The 20,020-nt window shown below is 36.8% G+C and overlaps 1 protein-coding gene across 1 annotated transcript in view; it reads right to left on the bottom strand.

The window, feature by feature from the left end:
* The window catches only part of LOC105618129 (sushi, von Willebrand factor type A, EGF and pentraxin domain-containing protein 1), a 37,089-nt gene that overhangs the window by 3,085 nt on the left and 13,984 nt on the right, over positions 1-20,020 (bottom strand). The window contains exons 5-34 of the mRNA XM_012199671.1: positions 19,563-19,703; positions 19,208-19,437; positions 18,705-19,058; positions 18,006-18,380; positions 17,742-17,910; positions 16,839-17,201; positions 16,546-16,728; positions 16,062-16,238; positions 15,781-15,983; positions 15,070-15,693; positions 14,821-14,944; positions 12,916-14,238; positions 11,962-12,414; positions 11,579-11,799; positions 11,212-11,464; positions 9,809-10,650; positions 8,355-9,238; positions 7,621-7,868; positions 7,176-7,307; positions 6,920-7,085; positions 6,568-6,819; positions 5,903-6,444; positions 5,269-5,481; positions 4,766-4,921; positions 4,545-4,668; positions 4,155-4,217; positions 2,656-2,846; positions 1,751-2,388; positions 988-1,337; positions 114-316 (exon numbers count right to left, since the gene is read on the bottom strand). Coding sequence (XP_012055061.1) covers positions 114-316; positions 988-1,337; positions 1,751-2,388; positions 2,656-2,846; positions 4,155-4,217; positions 4,545-4,668; positions 4,766-4,921; positions 5,269-5,481; positions 5,903-6,444; positions 6,568-6,819; positions 6,920-7,085; positions 7,176-7,307; positions 7,621-7,868; positions 8,355-9,238; positions 9,809-10,650; positions 11,212-11,464; positions 11,579-11,799; positions 11,962-12,414; positions 12,916-14,238; positions 14,821-14,944; positions 15,070-15,693; positions 15,781-15,983; positions 16,062-16,238; positions 16,546-16,728; positions 16,839-17,201; positions 17,742-17,910; positions 18,006-18,380; positions 18,705-19,058; positions 19,208-19,437; positions 19,563-19,703 — 10,197 coding nt within the window. The remainder of the gene's footprint in view (positions 1-113; positions 317-987; positions 1,338-1,750; positions 2,389-2,655; positions 2,847-4,154; positions 4,218-4,544; positions 4,669-4,765; positions 4,922-5,268; positions 5,482-5,902; positions 6,445-6,567; positions 6,820-6,919; positions 7,086-7,175; positions 7,308-7,620; positions 7,869-8,354; positions 9,239-9,808; positions 10,651-11,211; positions 11,465-11,578; positions 11,800-11,961; positions 12,415-12,915; positions 14,239-14,820; positions 14,945-15,069; positions 15,694-15,780; positions 15,984-16,061; positions 16,239-16,545; positions 16,729-16,838; positions 17,202-17,741; positions 17,911-18,005; positions 18,381-18,704; positions 19,059-19,207; positions 19,438-19,562; positions 19,704-20,020) is intronic.

The following is a 20,020-nucleotide window of genomic DNA, read 5'->3' as shown; positions in this document are numbered from 1 at the left end:
CTAGTTCTACATATAAAACTTGTAGGTACTGTTACTATTTTATAGTTACCACTACTATATTTTCTCAGAGTGTTTATCTTTTATAATTTTCGTTACAGAAGTTATTCGCTTACCTTTCATGTAAGTTTCGTTGTAGAAATTGGGCATCTCCCAGCCATCCTCTTCGTCATCGTAATAATGAGCATACGTGCTGTGATGTGACGGCGCTATCGACTCGGCGTATGGTGTTGGCGCACCATAATAGAAATTTACTTGAGAGCCATTTTGATCGGTTGCCGGAGTAAGCATTTTCTTTGGCTCTTTCTTTTTAGATGCTCTATAGAAAAGAAAAGATATCTCTTGTTACCGATAAAATACGAATTTATAGTTTACTTAAATAATATTGAATTTTGACTCTTGCTGAGTAGCGAACAGTCTTAAAGTAATGTTATTTTTTATAAAATTTTATGTTTTGATTATATTTTATATTCTTATTTATTATTTATATTTTATATTTGTTTCTGTTATGTGAGTTGTATTTAGTTTGCTGTAGTATAGAAATTTTTTGATTCTTCTGGCCAGTCAACTTTGATAGACCCGAATTTTTAATGATTTGACTGATAGTTGTCAAAATTACTGCACACTTGCACAAATGCTTTTTGAATTATTGCAGTTTTCATCTCTTTGTTGATAATGACGTAAAAGTAAGTCAAAACGCATACGGGCGAACATTTATATGTATTGCAAATGAGGCGAATAATTGAAGGGTTTTTTTTTTTAAATAACGTTTTTGCACACACAAAGCACCGCGCTGATTCTTTTGTCACCCCTCTTTTGTACTGTTCATTATTTTATAAAAATTTTAAAGTCTTATTTTATCTTATTTATTATCTAAATAAAAAACTACTGAAAAATTTCTTAAGATGCTCAAATAAAAGAGAAATTTTTTTGATATCGCAGATGTAACCGTTATTACATAGTGAGTATAGACTAATCAAATTTCTTTACCTGACGCATATCATCCAAACGAGCAGCACCACGAGAATGATCAGGATAACACCTCCCGCTATGCCACCGGTGATGTAGAAGAACTCGGACTTCTCCATGCAATGTTTGCCTGTGAAGCTGCCACTGCATCTGCACGAAGGTTGCCCGCGAGAATCCTTCAGGCAGACGCCCTCATTGTCGCAGTAGCCCAAACACACGTCCATGCATACAGTTCCGGTGCCATTGTATCCGGGCTTACATTCGCATTTGAAATCGCTAGTCTCAGGTATAAGTAAGCAGTAGGCATTTGCATCGCAATGCATTTCCTCGCCGCTAGTTTCGCAAGGATTCGTGCAATCTGCTTTGTTTGTCTGTTAACAAATATCGTTTGGCATATTATCTTTGTTTTCCATACATTGATAAATAGTTTTAAACATTGAATAAATTTGTCAAAATATAAAATTTACTTAAAATTTACTTAAAAAATTATATTTATACATTATATATATGTATATATATATTTATATCAAGTAAAAAAATATGAAAAAAACGATTCTGCTGAGAAATCTAAAATTTTACTGAATATAGATCTTAAAATAATTTTGTAGATCATAAAAATAATTATATTGGAAATTTAAAAAATGATAAACAATGCTGCAAAAAAATTTTATTATTTTAGCAATCAATTTGAATAACAAAATTATTTTCAGAGCTAACAAAAATTTTAATCCTTTAAAATCATTTTTCCCGTATAAATTTATTAATACTTTAGAATAAAACTTACAGCAGCAGATCCTTTGGTGCTGGTATTCGGCGGACATGGGATACAGAAGGTTTGTTGCGGTTCCGATTGATAAGTTCCCTTCTTACATTCCACACATTCATTGAGGGTGCCGTTGAGGAAAGTTCCAGGTTCACAGACCGGAAGCGAGCATTCCTCGATCGCTGCTGATCCCATATTCGGGGTTGTTCTGCCGAGTGGACAAGCCTGACAGGATGCCTGTATCCCTTGAGTTCGGTATGTGCCACGTGGGCAAGGTTCGCATTTTCCTTCGACGGCTAACTGTTGTCCAGATCCGCACTCGTCCCGGCATTCCTCCCTCGACACCGCTTCGGCAGTTCTCGTGGTCTTTCCAAGGCCGCATAACTGACAAGAGAAGCTGCCCTCGTTTGGTTGATAAAATCCATGGCCGCAGCTACGACAGAGACCTCCCAAATCATCGTAGTATTTGCCGGCAGAACAACGCTCCTTGCAATCCGCTGCGCTACGCGCTCCAGGCCCCACGGTAACACTAGGACGACCGGCGATTATCGGACAGGAATTGCATTTTAATTGCCCGGACTCGTTCTGGTAAGTACCCATAGGACAGGACACGCATTGTTGCGTTTCTTCATCATAGAATGTTCCCACTGCACATGGTACTGTAAAAGAATTGTTGATAATGAAATCGAGATGATCGAGTTTCTCTCAAATGTATTTATTGACAGTTTATCACACACAGTTTATCAATAAATGTATTTATTGACAGAAAAAAATTTCATTAAGATAATCACATAATCATTTAATTTTTGTGAAATCTATTATCGTTAAAAAAGCATGCTGCGATATTTTCGGAATTAACCTTTTACAGTTAATTGTTCTAAAAATTTTATTTAATAATAATTTTTATAAAATACACAATATCTTACCACAATCCGGTGCCATAACAACTTGACCAATGGGACAGGCATAGTCGGATTCCAGAACGAGAGATGCGGGATCTGGCACGGTATTAGGTAGAATGTCATGGACATCGAATTGGTCCTCTTCAAGAATCAATCTTTCGAGCAGCATTTGCACAGTAGAGCGCTCGTTTGAGTTAGCGTTCAGGATCGGATCGCTGTGAAAATAAATTAAAAATTATTTATTGTTGTTTTATAAATTGATGGAACTTGTGATAGCAACAAGCATGGAAGGATTTGCGCAAATATGTACAGCCGTTATCTTGAAGTGAGTGTAATTAGGGCAGTCTTGTCTTTAGACCAGGATCCTCGTCAGTAGACTCGTGTATCGTAGGTTAAACCGCACTCATACCCTTAGCACTTTTATTAATACACGCAAATTTCTGTATTTATTCACTATCACATTGATCACATATGTTGTCAAATGTATATTGGAATTGTTATATATTTGTAAACCGAAGCTGTTGGATCATTGTTAAGCAAGCGCGCGTTACAGAACTTAACAAAATGGCATGAATTAATTAATCGAATGTCATTTTTTAAATTCTACCATAGTGAAAAAAATTCTTATAATATCTCACACATTTTTAAGAATTTGAATTCACATTCTAACTAAATTTACAAAAATTTCTAAAAAAAAATATCTTAAATTTTTTCAGATTTTATAAATTTCGGAAATTGAAAAATGAGAAATCTTAGAGGTCTTAGAAACTTCAAAATTTATACAAAGAATTCTAGAAAATGTGAAGACTTTCAGCACTTTTGAAGTGTTCCAATTTTATATAATTTTATACAAAAATTTAAGAGAAATTTTCTAAAAAGTTTTAAAATTATACGTAAATTTCGAAAAAATTCAGAATTTACATAAAAATGTGAAAAATTATATAATATAAAGATGTCTAAGAAAAATTTTCATTAAGACAATCACATAATCATTTAATTTTTGTGAAATCTATTTCACATGCTTAAATTTTCGATTCTGTGCACCAGTAGTGTATCGAATAATAGATTTCTTTTTAATAAAATAAAGAAAATGCTAAGCGATCTAACAGCTTGGTTTGATCTTGATTTTGTTACATTGTTATCACTATCGGAAAATATGTGGACACCTGTTGCAGCTCCCTACTGGGATGACGTCCCACCTATATGTATGGTGATCAGTCGTGATCAGTTAGTAAGAACGTGCAGCTTTTACTTTCATACAGTTCTAAGGCTTGATCTGATACTTTTCTCACTGTAGGATTAGTCGTTAGTATGATTCGTTCGATGACTTTTTAATGCTTATTATATAAATCTGAGAGTTATGCATTATTATTATAGGATAAGGGAACGCTGAAACATGATTAACCCCGGTAATTATCATAAACTGTACGATGTATGAGTGGTAACGTATTAGAAATGATGACGAATGGAGTAAAACCGATGTATGAATTGAATCTCGCTGACTTGAATCGAGCTGTCCTTACTTTATCGCCGGGAACGAGATCTCCACCTCGTAAGTGTCACTGCCTTGGCGACCCTTTCTCGTTCTATGATGCAACACAAGTAACAAAAATACTCAGTACGAAAATTCACTGTAAGCGAAAGCTAACAGTAATGCGCAGCGCGGTCAATAAAATAGATACTGATGCAGTATCTAACAATTAAGTGATTGACATTGATATACAGAAGCAAGCCATGGTTTACATAGATAAAATTATTTTAAATAAGAGGAAAATGCATTTAGAGTGATTGGCGAGTTGGTGTGTTTATAAAATTGCGACTCGCACCTGCAAATGTTTGAACGGCAACATTTTCCAAGACATCATCTTGGAAATTAATTATAAAGATTATAATATATATTTGAGCACACTTACGGTTCCGCGGGTACGACAGCGGAAATGACATATGTTCCACCGTCTTCTTCGCTCGTTTCTCTCGTTGTGCGTGTGCGATGATCGCATTGTACATCAATATGAAGATCCTTGCATTCGCGAGTTCCTGGAAAAAAAAAAAATAAAAGTGTAAGAAATTAGATTAATGCAGAAAATGTGTAATTATAAAAGATAATCCATTTGTAATTTGCGTTGTTTATTACCTTCATAAGAATACGAACAGAAGTTCCAGTCTCTATTCAAGGAATTTACGGCATTTCGAACCTTCTGTTTGAGTACACCTTGGCCGGCCTCGTTGCAGAGCACCGATGTGGGGAAATTCATCCTAATTCTGAAGACTCTTTGGGCTGACGTAGCGCCTGAAACAAAGTATACGTTAAGCTATGCAGAAAGTAAACCTTAGTACACACAATAATTTTTCAATCCTTTACTACACTCGATAGGTCATTCGTGTCCTAGCTAGATGAATTTTCATCACTTTTACAAGTATACAAAAATCATTGAGTAGTTTTTACATGTATTTTATCACCTTTAGAAAGTATTTGTAAAGTTGTGTTAAAAAACAAAAAAGGATAGAAATTATTTATAGCCAGACACTTCTGATATTTCAAAGAAGAAAAATATGCAGGATCGAATGACGTAATCATGTATATATTAAGGAATAAGATTGTTGTAAGAGAAAATTAATGAAATGTAAAATGCTTACTCGTACAAGCTGGATATATCAAAGGTAGACTGGGATCACTGGTAGGTCTCCAGAAGCCTTCTGCGCCGCACGTGTAAAATTTAGGGACTTCCTGTGAGAACCGAAGTCCAGTATTACAGGAAATCTCGCAGACCTTGAACTGACCTCCCGAACCCCAGTCTTTGCATTGTTGCGTACCACCGACAGGATCTTTCAGTGTCGGGCAAAAGTCAGCTGCAACGAGAAGAGTTTGTATAACTTTTGCAAATTTACACGCGCGCGTAAATTTCACGAAAAAATATCATTTTCTAGAGAGATATTTTAGCGTTATTAGACAAATATTAGCTGATATTTGATAGAACTATAAATATAATTATTATCATTAACATTTCAGTAATAATTATAAAAATAGAATTCGCATCATAATTATTTTACCATACAGTCACAAGTACTAAACCTCCGGTCGAAACAAATCAAAAGTAACACAATATCAATGTTATAATTTTGTACTCAACAATGTCATTTTATATAATACCATATATTATATCACATTTCTATTGAGTGCGAAATTATAACATTGATACAGTTATGTTATTTTTACGTACTGGTATTAACTGGAATTTTTTTCTCAGTGTGAGGAAATGACTTTACTTACACAACACGTAAACTTTAAAGTTGCAAGTAGCCGAGTTTCCAGCCTGATCGTAAGCCACGTAGCTAATGTCATAAGTGCCCCACATCAGAGTCTGCCCGGATCGATGTCCGTTCTTCTCCTGGACTCTTACGACGCCGATGTTGTCGGTGAAATGTGGCTCGTCCCAACTGACGATCGACGATCCATTCTGGGCAATTACCCAAAGATCGCCTGGACAACCTCTCACTTCGGGCGTAATCTTATCGACCTCGAGTTGTTGACATTTATTACCACCATAACCGAGTGGACACACACGCTGCCCGCAATGCGACGGCACGACTCTCTCGACACCACCCGCGGTTTCGTCATATCCCGCCCACGTCAACACTAGTCCTTGATAGAGAACTGGTTCCGTACGGCAGTCGCGAACTTGCTTTTGAATCTCATTCGTCACGTGCAACGCACGACCCCAGACTTGTACCTTGGTCAGATGGCCTTGGAAGCCTAATTCCGTGTAACTTTTTGTATTCTCGCTTTGTGGTTTTCCTAATACTGTCCATGCGCTGTAGAAAATTTTAATGTTCAATAAATATATTTATTTTCTAATATGATAAAAAGGAATCATCAGAGGAACACTGAAAAAAGATGCTCATGATTTTTGATGTTTTTTTTGAAAGGGCACTTACTAAGCTGGGAGTGATCTGCCGCTACCATAGCCTTCGGTCTTGCTAGCAATCAGGCCTTCTGTGATTAAAATGAGTTCTCCGCCATTCTCACCGTTCCACACAACAGCAATGTGATGCCATTGTCCATCGTTTATGGTTGCGTATTCTCTGAATGGTAGGTAGACGTCTTGCAAGTCATGGAAAAGAGATACGTGGACACCATTACTTTGTGCCTGGATCATAAGTCTTCGATTTGTTGGAACGTGTGCTGAGCTGAAGAAAATATGTATGTATTCGTATGTGAATTATTAAGCTTTACACTAACAATAAGTATAATAAGTTTCAAACGAAACAAGTGTAAATAAGCATATACCTGACACTATAAAGAGTGAAGAAATTTCCACCTTCGTCTCTCTGCGTAAATTGTACCCACATAGCAACAGTCAGGCTTTTCGCGGAATTAGTGAAGAATGGAATGATTTGCGAAGCGCTGCTCCGTCCTTGATCGCTGAAGTACAAGTCGTAATCCACTTGGATAGCTATAAAAATTTTAAATAAAAATTAAACGATGCAAATGAATTTTTTGTCTCTAATATAATATTTTAATAAAAAAAGTCTGAGAAACATACATTTTCTGCAATCGTCACCAGTTAAGTTGAATGGACATTGACAGAAGAATTTGCCTGTGAGATCGATACAAGTTGCCGATGGTGGACAAGAATTCTCTTTGCAATCAATTATATCTTCTTCGCAAGTTTGACCTAATGCAGATTGAAGAATTAATTTTTTAGAAATAATAAATACGTTTGATTAGATAAATCGTAAACGATGTCTAAAAAAAAAATATATGTATAATGGTAACAACTATACAAGTTTTATATGTAGAATTTATTTTGTGTGTGTGTGTGTGTGTGTGTGTGTGTGTGTGTGAATAAATTTAATTATTTTATAGTTCTTGAAACTATGTACATTAATTTTTGATACAAAACTTATATAATTAGTAGAGTTGCCATAGTTGTAGCCACTATCATAACTGTTCCTTTGATTGTAGATACATGTGTTAAGAAATTATACCAGTATATCCTGGAGGGCATATGCAGGTATATCCGGGACCTTCATCGATACACGTGGCTCCATTTTTGCAAGCACCAGCTTGGCAGGCGTCGTATTCGTATTGACAGCCAATTCCGGTATAATCATTAGAGCAAGTACAATTTAAGCCGGAACCGAAATCCTGACAGCGGCCGTGGTGCATGCATGGGTTTCCGATACAGCGTTCCGGTGCCGTTTCGCATTGCTTACCGTCGGTGCCAGACGGACAACTGTTGATTGAAAATTCGTATAAACCGACAAATTTATCATTCACACGAAATCATCATACTCGGAAAGAACAGTTTTGCTAAAGTATCTGAAAATTGATCTAAATATGAATCTAAAAATAATTTTGTTTGGATTATCAAAAAAATAATTATGCAGTATCTGTGTATCTAGCTAAATTTTTTAATATTTTACACTCATTATCAAAGAAAAATATAATGTCAACACAACTATAAAAGTAACAACTATACAACTTTTATATGTCGAATTAATATATATAGTTGAATATATAAACTATGTAGTTGTCATAACTATAAAATAATCTATTTAATAATTGTAAAAATAATCTATTTAATATCAGGAGACATGGCGCTAAGCCAAGCGCAGCGATACATTAATTCTATATGTAAAATAGTTATCACCCTTATAATTGTTATATTTTTTCTCTGAGTGCAGAAAAAACTGTTCTTTTGTGTAAAGTGTATACTTACACACAGAAATAATCCAAGAATAAATCCACGCAAGTAGCGTCGTTCTGGCAAGGTCGATTCTGGCACATGCCGACATCCATTTGACAGTACACTCCATTCCATCCCTCCGGACATATGCACTTGAAACCACCGATTTCGTCTCTACATGTTGCGCCATTCAAGCATGGATCTGACGCACAGTCGTCTATATTGATCTCGCAGGACGATCCGGTGTAACCTTCGCGACAGTGGCAGACGAAGGTATTATCGAGATCTATGCAGCGTTCAGTGCCAACTGGATTGCAAGGATCGCTCTGACATTCGTCGCGTTCCGCTTCGCACTGCAATCCGACGAAGCCAGGTCTGCATCTGCAGGTGAAGCCCTGCAGCTGATCTATGCATGTGGCTCCGTTCTGACAAGGATCTGATGCGCAGTCATCAATCGTGTGTTGGCACTGCTTGCCTGTGTAACCGGGCTCGCAAGTGCAAGCATAATCATCGATGTGATCGATGCATTGACCGTTGTTTCGGCATGGTCTAGATGCACATTCGTTGATGTTCGTATCGCAGGCCGCACCTGTCCATCCTGGATGGCAGATGCACTCGTGGCTGAAGAGTTTGTCCACGCAGATTCCATTTAGGCAAGGTTTGCCTAAGCAGAGATCGATTTTCTCATGGCAGCGTTTGCCAGTAAATCCGTGCGGACAGTCGCAGGAGAAATCAGCGATTTGATCAGTGCAGTTGGCACCAAGCAGACAAGGTCGCTCAGCGCAATCATTGGTATTGATTTCACAACTTTGACCTTCCCACCCTGGCAGACAATCGCATTTGTAGCGGCCTTGCTGAAGAGCCACGCAAGTAGCGCCGTTGTTGCAAGGATTTCCACTGGCTGTACAAGGATTTATCTGTATAAAGATGTGAAAAGAAATAAAATTAGATACGTAAATTAAATATAAATAGTTTATAGAGGATTTAATGTTTACAGATAAACTCTTTTACTTTGACATTAAAATGATAAATAAAAATAAAGTCGGTTTGTTCGCTGAAATATGATTTGATCACGTTGATACATTTTTTATCAAATTTTGTTAGATTTTTTTTACAAGGATCCTGACAAAAAAAATTTTTTTTTAAATTCTTATGCAATTTTTTAGCATTTTTCAAAATTTATGCATAATTTTATAACTTTTTAGAAAATTTCTCAGATTTTTTTTATTCATGTTATATTATTGAATCAGAACTCTTTTTAGAAATTCTGAAAAAATTTACATCTTTTTTAGAATTTTTTATGTATATGAATTTTAAAATATTCTAAAATTTCTTATTCTACAATTTAAAAAAAATCTTATAAACTCTCTGAAAATATTTAAAATATTTTTTCAGAAGTCTTCATAAATGACAAATTCTCAAAAATATTATTGAAATATTTTGAGAACTTTTTTTATTGAGGAAATCTCATAAAGAAGAGCACTTACAGTGATATCACAATCAACTCCGGTGTATCCGGATCGGCAGAGACATGTGTAATTATTAATTCCAGGCTCATCTTTGCACATAGCTCTTTCCGGACATGTGTCATTTGTACAATCTGATTTCTCTTCTTGGCAATTTATGCCAGAATAGCTGTTGGCGCATTGACATCTGTAGCCTTGCGGCAGATCTATGCAAGTGGCACCGTTATAGCACGGCTGAGACGCACACTCATCGATATCGATCTCGCAGCGTCTTCCAGAGAAACCGGCTGGACAATAGCAGTGTATACCATGTCCCATCGGTACGCAGAGACCACCATGCTGACATACACTGTCGGTGCACTGGACAGGCTTGCATTCCTCGCGGCCGACTGAACCAGATCCGTCCGTATACATGTTTGTGGGACACTCGACGCATGTGATCGCGCCGTGCTGAGGCTGGAAGAAGTTCTTAGGACATTGAGCGCAAGGAGCAAGTCCCGTATCCGAATACATGCCCGGCGAACACTTGGCGCGGCAACGATCGCGACCAGGCGCAGCTGGTTGGTAGGTGAATGTTCCAGCCGGACAGGTCTGGCAGTCCTTATAGCCTCCAATCGGCGGCTCGCCGGTGTAGCTGTTCCTGGGACATTCGAGGCAAGGCACGAGACCGGTAGGTGAGTACGTGCCGTAACCACAGACCGGTATGCAATCGTCTATGCTCTTCGAACCTTCTTCCTTTGTATACATGCCGAATGGACAGCGTAAACAGGAACCTTGTCGATCACTGTTCTGATAAAAGCCTTTTGGACAGGCTGTGCATAGCTTTTGTTTCTCTTCGGCGAAGGTTCCAGCAGGACAATGCACTGAAAATGTATAAGGATTGCAATTTATTAAGATTTTATGAAGAAAGTAATACAAGTAGTATCGGAAGTAGTAGTAGTAGTAAGTACTCTTTATTCGTTTTATGCAAATGATTACTCGAGATATTTTTACATTACAATTAAAAATCACTATAATTGTCACAATATTATGTTTAATATTATTGATTGATTTATTAGTATTTACATATTAGTATTAACATTACATATTAGTATTAACGTATTAGTATTATTCAACATATTAACTTATTCACAATTTAAAAAAAAATAGAAACCAAATAAATATTACTAATGAAATAAAAATATTAAGTAGTTTATTATGATTATTTCTAAAAAATTGACAATTAATAAAATGGCTTAGGGTCATTATAAAATGATCACTAATAAATTGTTAAAATGGAAGTGCGTATAAAAAAAATAATTATCGAAAAAGAAAAAAATGTGCTGAATAATATTCATTTTACAACAATTTACATTTTTTCCTCGCAAAGGTATAAAAACCTCAGATGATTATTTCGAGATTAAAGAGTACGAAATATGTCTTACAACAACGGGGAACATCGTTGGTATCCATGTTCAATACTTCGCCAATACTGCATGTGAAGCCCCTGTTAGTAGTTGATTTGAGAGCACGGAGAGGAGGACATTGGTTGCCAATCGCAGAAACGTTTAATAAAGGCTCGATAACTGCGCTCGCATAAGGGACCTTTAGATCGAAGATTAGACTCAACGTGGAGCCACAAAAATCGTACAATTTCGTTTGACGTTGTGCTGGAACGACTACCAAAATGAAAACCATCTGGAAAATTTGTGGAAAATTTACGTTAATCTTATTCCCTGTCAATAATAATCCTAATTTAAATACATTGTATCATTAATCTTATATATAATTAAGATCTTGACGTATATATACCTCGAGAACATTGTCTTCAATCAGGTAAGGCAGCGATCTGACAAAAGACACGTTCATATTCACATTGATGGCGGAGCAACGTTGAGTCAAAATACCGTCAAGATTCGTGTAATGTGCAGCCATGAGTTTTTGATAGTTTGATAAGCAGGATTGTTCAGAAACGACGCCGTTCGCACGATAAGTTACAGTGGCAGTTACGTGATAATCGGCCTGTTGCGTGTCTACAGATACCAATAAAGTGCAACATATTATATAAAATGTATAAAACATTATAAAATAACATTATTAAATAAAATTATAAACAAATTATAAAGTAATAATAATTATAAAGTAATAAAATAATACTAAATAAAATAAAGTTAATCTCAAAATAAGAAACTTACTTTCGGAAACGCAGTCGGGTACCACCGACGAAGGTGTCCATCGTTTGCTAATATCACATCCGAATGTTTTTACGGGTGATCCGTCGGTAAATCTATATCCAGCCTTACAGGTTGCTCTGCACTGCATTCCTTGGTCTCCAGGAATGCATTTCAGATTACCATTAGCCGGCGGTTTTAGTTCCCAATCAACACAGGGCGTTGCCTGGACCGAAACTTGAAAGTGACAAACTGCTCTATTGCCGCTGGAGTCTGTCGCATATACCGTAACGTTTTCAAAATTGCCGATTCGAATCACTGCACGTTCTGGGACGAAAGTAATCGTTACAGGTCCGGACGCATCCGTGGCGTTAATGCGTTTTCGCGTCTCATTGAAATTAATGGGGTAACTCTCTTGTTGGTCAATCAATTCGATAACGTAACTCTGGGGACAGCTCAGTTTCGGTGGAGTTATATCTGAGATATCAGAATATACCAATTAATTTAATATTAATGAACATTAATTAATAATTTGATTAAGATTAAATAAAATTTATCCTTAAATATAATATTATATTATATAGAATTATACATAATACAATATTTTTAAGCATACTAGTATACTATTAAAAAATTAAAAAATTTTTAATTTAAAATTTTTTAATTTTAAACATACGCTATTAATAGATACTACCAAACGGTCATTATTGTAACTGTAACATTATTGTAACTTTATATTGGAATAATAATATATTTTTTTGTAAAAGATAAGGTTCTGAAATTATTTGATATTTTCAATAATTATATCCTTCATATTAATGAAATATTCGAATCTTTATCATTTTCATTATTTTCATACTAATTTATTTGGTTCTTATAGTAAGTAAGAAACATTGATACTTGGAGTGTTATAACGCGAAATAAGTCTTTAGATAAATATTAGATAAAATATTAGATAAATTGAAAATTGTTACTAACCCGGAACAGTAATGTTGATCTCACAAATGGCTACATTGCCATCGTAATCGAAAGCTATATATTTCACGAATGTGTCTTCAAAGATTCGAATGGGAGTTTTGAAACTTTGAGGCTTCACTTCCACTCGGGCGATACTGCCGCTGTTGTCGACGGCGGTTGGCACTGTGAAATTCACCGGTAGCAATTCTCCGTTGGCTCCCTTCTGTACAATTATCGGTTGTTGCGGGCAGTTCTGAAAGACCGGCGCCTCGTTGTCTACACAAGGTGAGAATCCGTAATCGTAACCCAGTAACGGTTCAGTCACCGGTTCCTCGCATCCCATAAGCTCGAACTTGAGACAGGCATTGTCCATGTAGCTAACGATACCGAGGATCACAAAACGGGCCTGCACGTACTTAGGCAGGGTGATCATCGCTAATTCGCCATAATTTCCGGGATCACGCATAGTCAGATTGAAATTTGGGAAATAGACGACGTAATTCTCATTTTCCGCCTGCTTATAGAAGAAACGGATCTCTGTGGGTCTGCCAACTATGTCATTGGTGATCACACCCTTGACGAGGATTGCTTTCACTCGATAGATACGACCAAGATCGACGCTAACGTACGTAAAGGCTTCTTGCTTACCGCACCAGCCGGTTACTGAGTTCAATCGGACATTTCTAGCTTCGTAGTTCGGTCTCTCGGAGGTGGCATTTATCGCCGAATCTGGGATGCGTCCAGAGGCTAAACCGAGTGGTTTGATGACCTTGCATTCAGGCTCGCGAATGCAGACGATAGGTCGCGGGCTAATGAGAATGTAGCCGGGTCTGTTGCAACCAAATTGTACCTCCGAACCCTGTTCGTAGCTACGCGCCACTTGATAGCCGTCACTCGGTCTACCAGGATCCTCGCAGACTGGACCTTCGCATCGCAGGTTGCCAAAGTCCCAAACGCTATTCGCTTGACAACGCACAACGTTGTCATTGCGATTGGTCTGACCGGCCAATTTAAAGGTATCTTGACAACCGAAAAAGAAGGAGGAATGATGCTTGGTGTCAAGATACTGGCCATACTCGGCGCCGGGCGTGGGAAGCGGCTTGCCGCAGTCCACGCGAGGGCAAGCTGGCTGCAGACCAGACAGCCAATAATCGGGCAACCCGGATTTAGGATCGTATACGCATTGTCGGAAATTGGATGTCACGGTATTGCGCAAGTAGCGGCCGTTGGTACCGCATTTTAGAGTGACGTTCTGCTTGAAAGGTACTAACACGCTGGTCTCATCGTTTCGGATCACGCTAAGACCCTCGCTTTTATCATCCGGCAGTGATACACATTTCGCGTCTGTAAACAGTTAAAGAGCACATTTGAAAAAGTTATTTGAATAGAGAAAGAGAAAGAGGAGGTATGAAAGAATGCTAGTGTGTGTATGGATTAGACACTTATCTACTTGTTTCGCGGATAAACACAGAGAGATACATGCTGTGAATTTAACGCACCTTTTAAGGCTCTGGAATTTTGCTCTGTAGTTTGATGAAACATTATCAAATAAAAACTAATAAAAAAATATTTTAAAAAAGCCTTTTTAATTGGTTTTCAGTTTTAAAATGGATTTTTAAAAAATTGTATACTTTTTGCAGTATTTTTAGTGTAAAAATTTATTTTTATAATATACTTTTTAGCATCAAAATTAAAAAGTTTGCAGAAAAGAGAAGAAAGAGTAGAAATTTTTATTTGTATACATATCTTTAAAATAAAAAAAATATATATTTTTAACTTAACTTTTATAAGATGCGAGAAAATTGCAAGTGTTGCCTAATGAATAATAGTGTATTTCTTGCAGAAAGATTGATCTTTTTTTCTATATATCATATGACAATATGACAAAAATTTATGTGCGATAATTTTGAAACGTTCTGTACTTACATTGACATTCGGGAATAGTTCCGTTCCAAACTCCAGAGGAAGTACAAATTACAGCCGAGGACCCAGATAAAACGTAACCAAAATTGCACTGAAATCTGACGAGATCGCCAAAGTGATGCTGCTCCTAATAAATAAATTCACACATTTAAACAAATATTTTCTTAGTGATAATATATATATATAATAATAATTGCAATAAATATTTACTCGGGTAATGAAAAAAATTATATTGTTTAATTTTTATTTTACCTTGGTTGACAATAATTTTCCATTTTCCGGTGCTGTCAATGGTGGGCACATCAATGGCACGCACGTTTTATTTCTCTGATATAAATCGCCATCCCTTTCGCCAGTTTCTCCCTTCGCCAAGTTGAATCCGGCCGTACCATTACCTTTGTACAGTTCATAGCCCGTGTTACACATGCAGGAGTAACTGCCGGGACTGTTAATGCACTTTTGATGGCAGCCACCATTCCTGATGACACATTCGTTAATATCCGCGCATTCCAATCTGGTACAACCAACTATCTCTAGCTTTATACACGGCGCACCGACGTAATCCTGTATCCTGAATCTTACGTAGCGAGCTTCGATTGGCATAGGTAGATTCAAGATGGAAAGCGTCGCTTCCGCCATCCTGAACTCCACCGGGGTACCGTCTGGATTTTTGTAATCTATGAAGACGTCCGTCAAATCATTCGTGTATTGAATTCGCACGGCTGACGCATACGCGATATTCCCGTCGATCCTGGCTACGACCTGCGTGCGGAAACCGCGAATAATCGTCGGTGCTTTCATGTCGATTGTCACCCAGTTTGTGCCCCGTTCGATGTTGTTGCCGCACCATCCATCGCCGTTATTCAAACGAATACCCTTTGAAAATATATGAATATTTAGTATTATAAAAAGAAAAAAGGATACTCTGAAAGATTATGAATAGAAAACGTCAATATATCCTACAGATTTTGTATATCCATTTTCCGAGCTTGAAACAGTGATTGACTCATCGGGAATGCCACCGTTGATGAGACCAAGATCACCGATAGGCCGACACTCCATAGTCGGTGCAAAGCCCGACTTGCACTTACAGGTAAACGCACCAGGATTGTTTATGCATTCCGTGGACGCCAGATCGCATTGACTCGATGTGCATTCGTTTATATCTATAGAGGCAAAGGAAAGATTGGAAGTAACACCACTCATTTCTCATTATAATAAATAATTTATGTTATAAAATCTACCTTCGCAAGTTGGTACGTTATCAAATCGTTGATAAGGACCACATTGTATAATATTTGATCCAGTTAACTTGTATCCTTTATTGCACTGTACCCTAACTTCATCACCAAAGTAATAATCCTTGCCGATATCAACAATAAATCCATTTTTAATCGTAGGTAACAACGGACATTTAGCTCCTACAATAAAAGAGAAAAATGTTATTATATTAATTTTCAATGTTGAATTAATCTGTAAAGGAGAGTTACTGAATGTATACTGGCCGTCAAAATCGAATCTTATCAATATTTTATACTTTTACTTAATATAAGTAATATTAATGACAAAAATATGAAAAAATAAAAAAATAAGTAACATAGAAAAAAATTTAATATGTTACATCTTGTTCTGTGTGTGTATATATATATATATATACTAACAGTATTAAAAAAATCAAATTATAATTATCAGATATAATTGATGTTAATTTTTGTTTACTATACTTACGCGAACATGTTGGTACTTTGTCAGACCAGGTACCGTTGCTCATACAAAGAATGACGGGATGTCCGCTTCGAACGTAGCCGGGCTCGCATTCGAATCTAACAATCGTGCCGTAACTTCGACCGCCTCCGTTCAAGATGGTTATATTAGCATGAGGTGCCTCTGGTAGCGGAGCGCATTGAGATGCTGAAAACATAATTATATGCGTATTTTTTCAATACAAATCTATCTCTACAAATCTATTCATTTAATATCACGTCTATATAATCGTGTCGATTGTGAAACTTTTAACGAACCTAAGCAGGATGGTTTCTTTTCCCATCTTCCATCAGCCAAACAAGAAATCTTCTCCGTTGGTCTTCCGGAAGGAAACGCGAATCCCGCGTAACACTGATAGGTCGCCAATCCTCGATAAGTAACGTTTGAAGAACCTATTGAGAATCCGTTATCGATTTGAGGTACTGGGCCACAGTACACCTCCTGGCATTTAGGAATATACATAACGGACCAGTTTCCTCCGGGGAGACATACTGTGGAAATCTTGGATTTGCCTGTGGCAAACTCTTGCCCTAGTGGGCAGGAAAACGTAACTACTGTGCCGAATGCTGTATCTCGATTGGACGCTAAAGCTCCCTCGCCAGGTTGCAACACAGGACAATCTACAATTAATATGTTTTTTATAATATTAGTAGGACTATCATTGTTACATATAGATAAATTCATTAAAATGCGATAGAAATATAAAACAACTGATATATAGAAATTCCCTTATTTCAAAAGTGAGACAACTGTAAGAACGTGCTTTTTTTTTTAAATTATTATGATGAATAAGTTAGGGGTAAACGTTCTTCTATCAGTCATCAAAAGTGACTAACTAAGTAACTAACTTAATTTCATAAAAAATCGTCAAAAAGAGTAGTTAAAGATATCATTAAAAAGAAAAAAAATGGTTTTTAAGAATCGTGAAATAAAAATAATAAATATGACATTTAATCACGTTAAGAATAGATTTTTTTTTACTGATGTTATTCGATTAGTCAATAATTTTCTGTTAGGTCAAAAAATAGTTTTTCTCTTTTTTGAGAAGCTTAATCTTTTGAGTTGAGTCCCTTTTGAAGTAAAAGATATCTTAATAATATCATTATGTAATTACATGTTACTTTCTTTACGTAACATCAGATGTGAAAATAATGGCTTACCAGCAGAAAACTTAGCCTGCCAGCCGATGTTGCTGTGCAAAGCATCAGAGACGAACCTAACGAGCATTTCTCCGCTTTCCGCGGTGAGCGTGATCTTAGGTCGAGTGCTAGAGGTAAAACCGCTTCCGGAATGCAAGCGTAGACCGTTTGTATTGGAACCATCGTATATCTACCAATTTCCCGCGAAAGAGGGAAAATTAATAATCTGAACGTGCGTAAAGACATTACGAAACTTCGTTGCGTATATAACATAAACAAACTTACTTGTACGTAGTCGGTTTTGTGAACGGTGAAGTTAGTGAATTTCAGTGACAGCGGCCCCCTGTCTGGATTTTTTATTTTGTACAAACATTCCTGATTATTAGGATAATCGTTGAGACCATAAGATGGTGATTGAACCGTTCCGTTTCTTGCAATGATTGTAGCTTTACAACCCTGCGTGAAGCGAATGCTGAAACCACGCCTGGAATCGCCGAGGCTCGTTTTAAAGTACAAATACAAATTATTTCCGGTAGATATGATTACTGTTGGATTGTCCTCCGATTTTCCGGTGAGACGTGCAATCGGTTTGCTCATAGGCGAATCTCCGTCCCTCACAAGAATATAATCTCGATTCGTTTCAAGATCCAAATCCTCAATCTAGAAACGAGAAGTAATTGAATTTCACAGACACTTTTAATCCTTGTTTAAAAGAATTTTAACGCTGTAGTAATACTTTGACTATCGCATGAACTTTTGTAATTGATTGCTAGCGCCATATTATTATTTTTTATATAATATAATTTTAAGGTAAATTTTTTATATTAAAATGCATTTTCCAATAAAATATGTTTTCTAATAAAAGTGTTCGGCAAAGTTGACATCTCAAAGTAGAAGAGTTCTCCAGAATATTTGAGATATCAGCTTTGCCGTATCAACATTTTGCATTGATTTAAATGGATAAATAGTAAAAGTTCAACATACTTCCAGAGACATTATGCGTCCCGGTTGAGCCTGGAGGATATACAAACACTCCAATCCACCGGGATAATTCTGGGGATATCCGGGGGATATGAGCACTTGTCCTTGTGGCGTCGCTCTAAGGATTCCGCCGCAGGCTTGCGGTTCAGTCTTCCACGAGGCACGGAAGCCCTTTCTCTCTACCGAGGCATCGGAGCTGAATTTTATAATCATGAAGTTTGAAGCCGAGACGAAGAGTTTGTTGCTGAAATCCTGCTTGCCGGAAAGAGTCGCGAGATTTACAGATTTCTCCTCGGTTCTACCACCTACGAGAATCTGCACTATATCGAAACTCTTCTCGGTCTCGAATTCTTGAAACTAGAACATGAATCGTGATTCATTTTAAATTTCATTCCAATTATATCGACTTGTGACTGTTACAATATATTATATAAGTAGCATTAAGTGTGTAGCATTAGCATATTGAACAAGGAATATTTATCGAGTAAATAATCACAATAATTCACCTGCAAGAGAATATTATGTCCTTGAGGGCCCTCCAGCGTCCACTTACAATTGCTGAGGGGTGCATATTTATGCGGGTAATTTGGGCTTTCTACGACATCGCCGCTGCTTGCCATATAATACTGGCAGTTAGCCGGGCAGTCCAATTCGTCGGAATAATCGCCGCAGTCGTCCTGCTTGTCACATTTAAACGCCGCGTTGATACACTTGCCATTCGAGCAATGGAACGAACCTGTGGAGTTATCCCGTCACGGCGGATTATCATTCCGTTCTACGTGAAATATATAGAGAATAGCTTGCGTCGGCCGTTATGCGACCGCTTACATCGCTCGTCGCAATTTATGTGAATGGACTTACCAGAAGGACAGGCGTCGGCACGACACATGAAAGGAAGAAGCGACTCGCATGTGGTCAATTCCCACGTTTGCTGGTTATCCGTCAAGGCAACGTCCACGCATTCGCCTGATAGCGGATTTGGTTGCTTAGACGCCCAGAAACCTACATTTTTGCCAACAATTTAAACAATATTTAGAGGGATCGTATTACATAAAAAAAAATCCTATAATTTTATTTTAAACAGTGGCGATAATCTTTATTGATCTCGAAAATTGATTTTTTTCAAAAATTAATTTTACCGTTATTTAATCTTTTTTAAATACAATCATATAATCATACAATTTATGTCTAAGATATTATTTTGTAAAAGAATTAAGGGAAAAAAATAATTGGGTATGAATATTAAAATAGTCTACTCTATATATATATATATATATATATATATATATATATATATATATATTATATATATACTAGTA

The sequence above is a fragment of the Atta cephalotes genome (genome assembly GCF_000143395.1).
Source record: "Atta cephalotes unplaced genomic scaffold scaffold00015, whole genome shotgun sequence".
Taxonomy (NCBI): Eukaryota; Metazoa; Arthropoda; class Insecta; order Hymenoptera; family Formicidae; genus Atta; species Atta cephalotes.
Note: the sequence above shows the minus strand (reverse complement) of the source record. Positions and strands in the feature narration are given on the sequence as shown.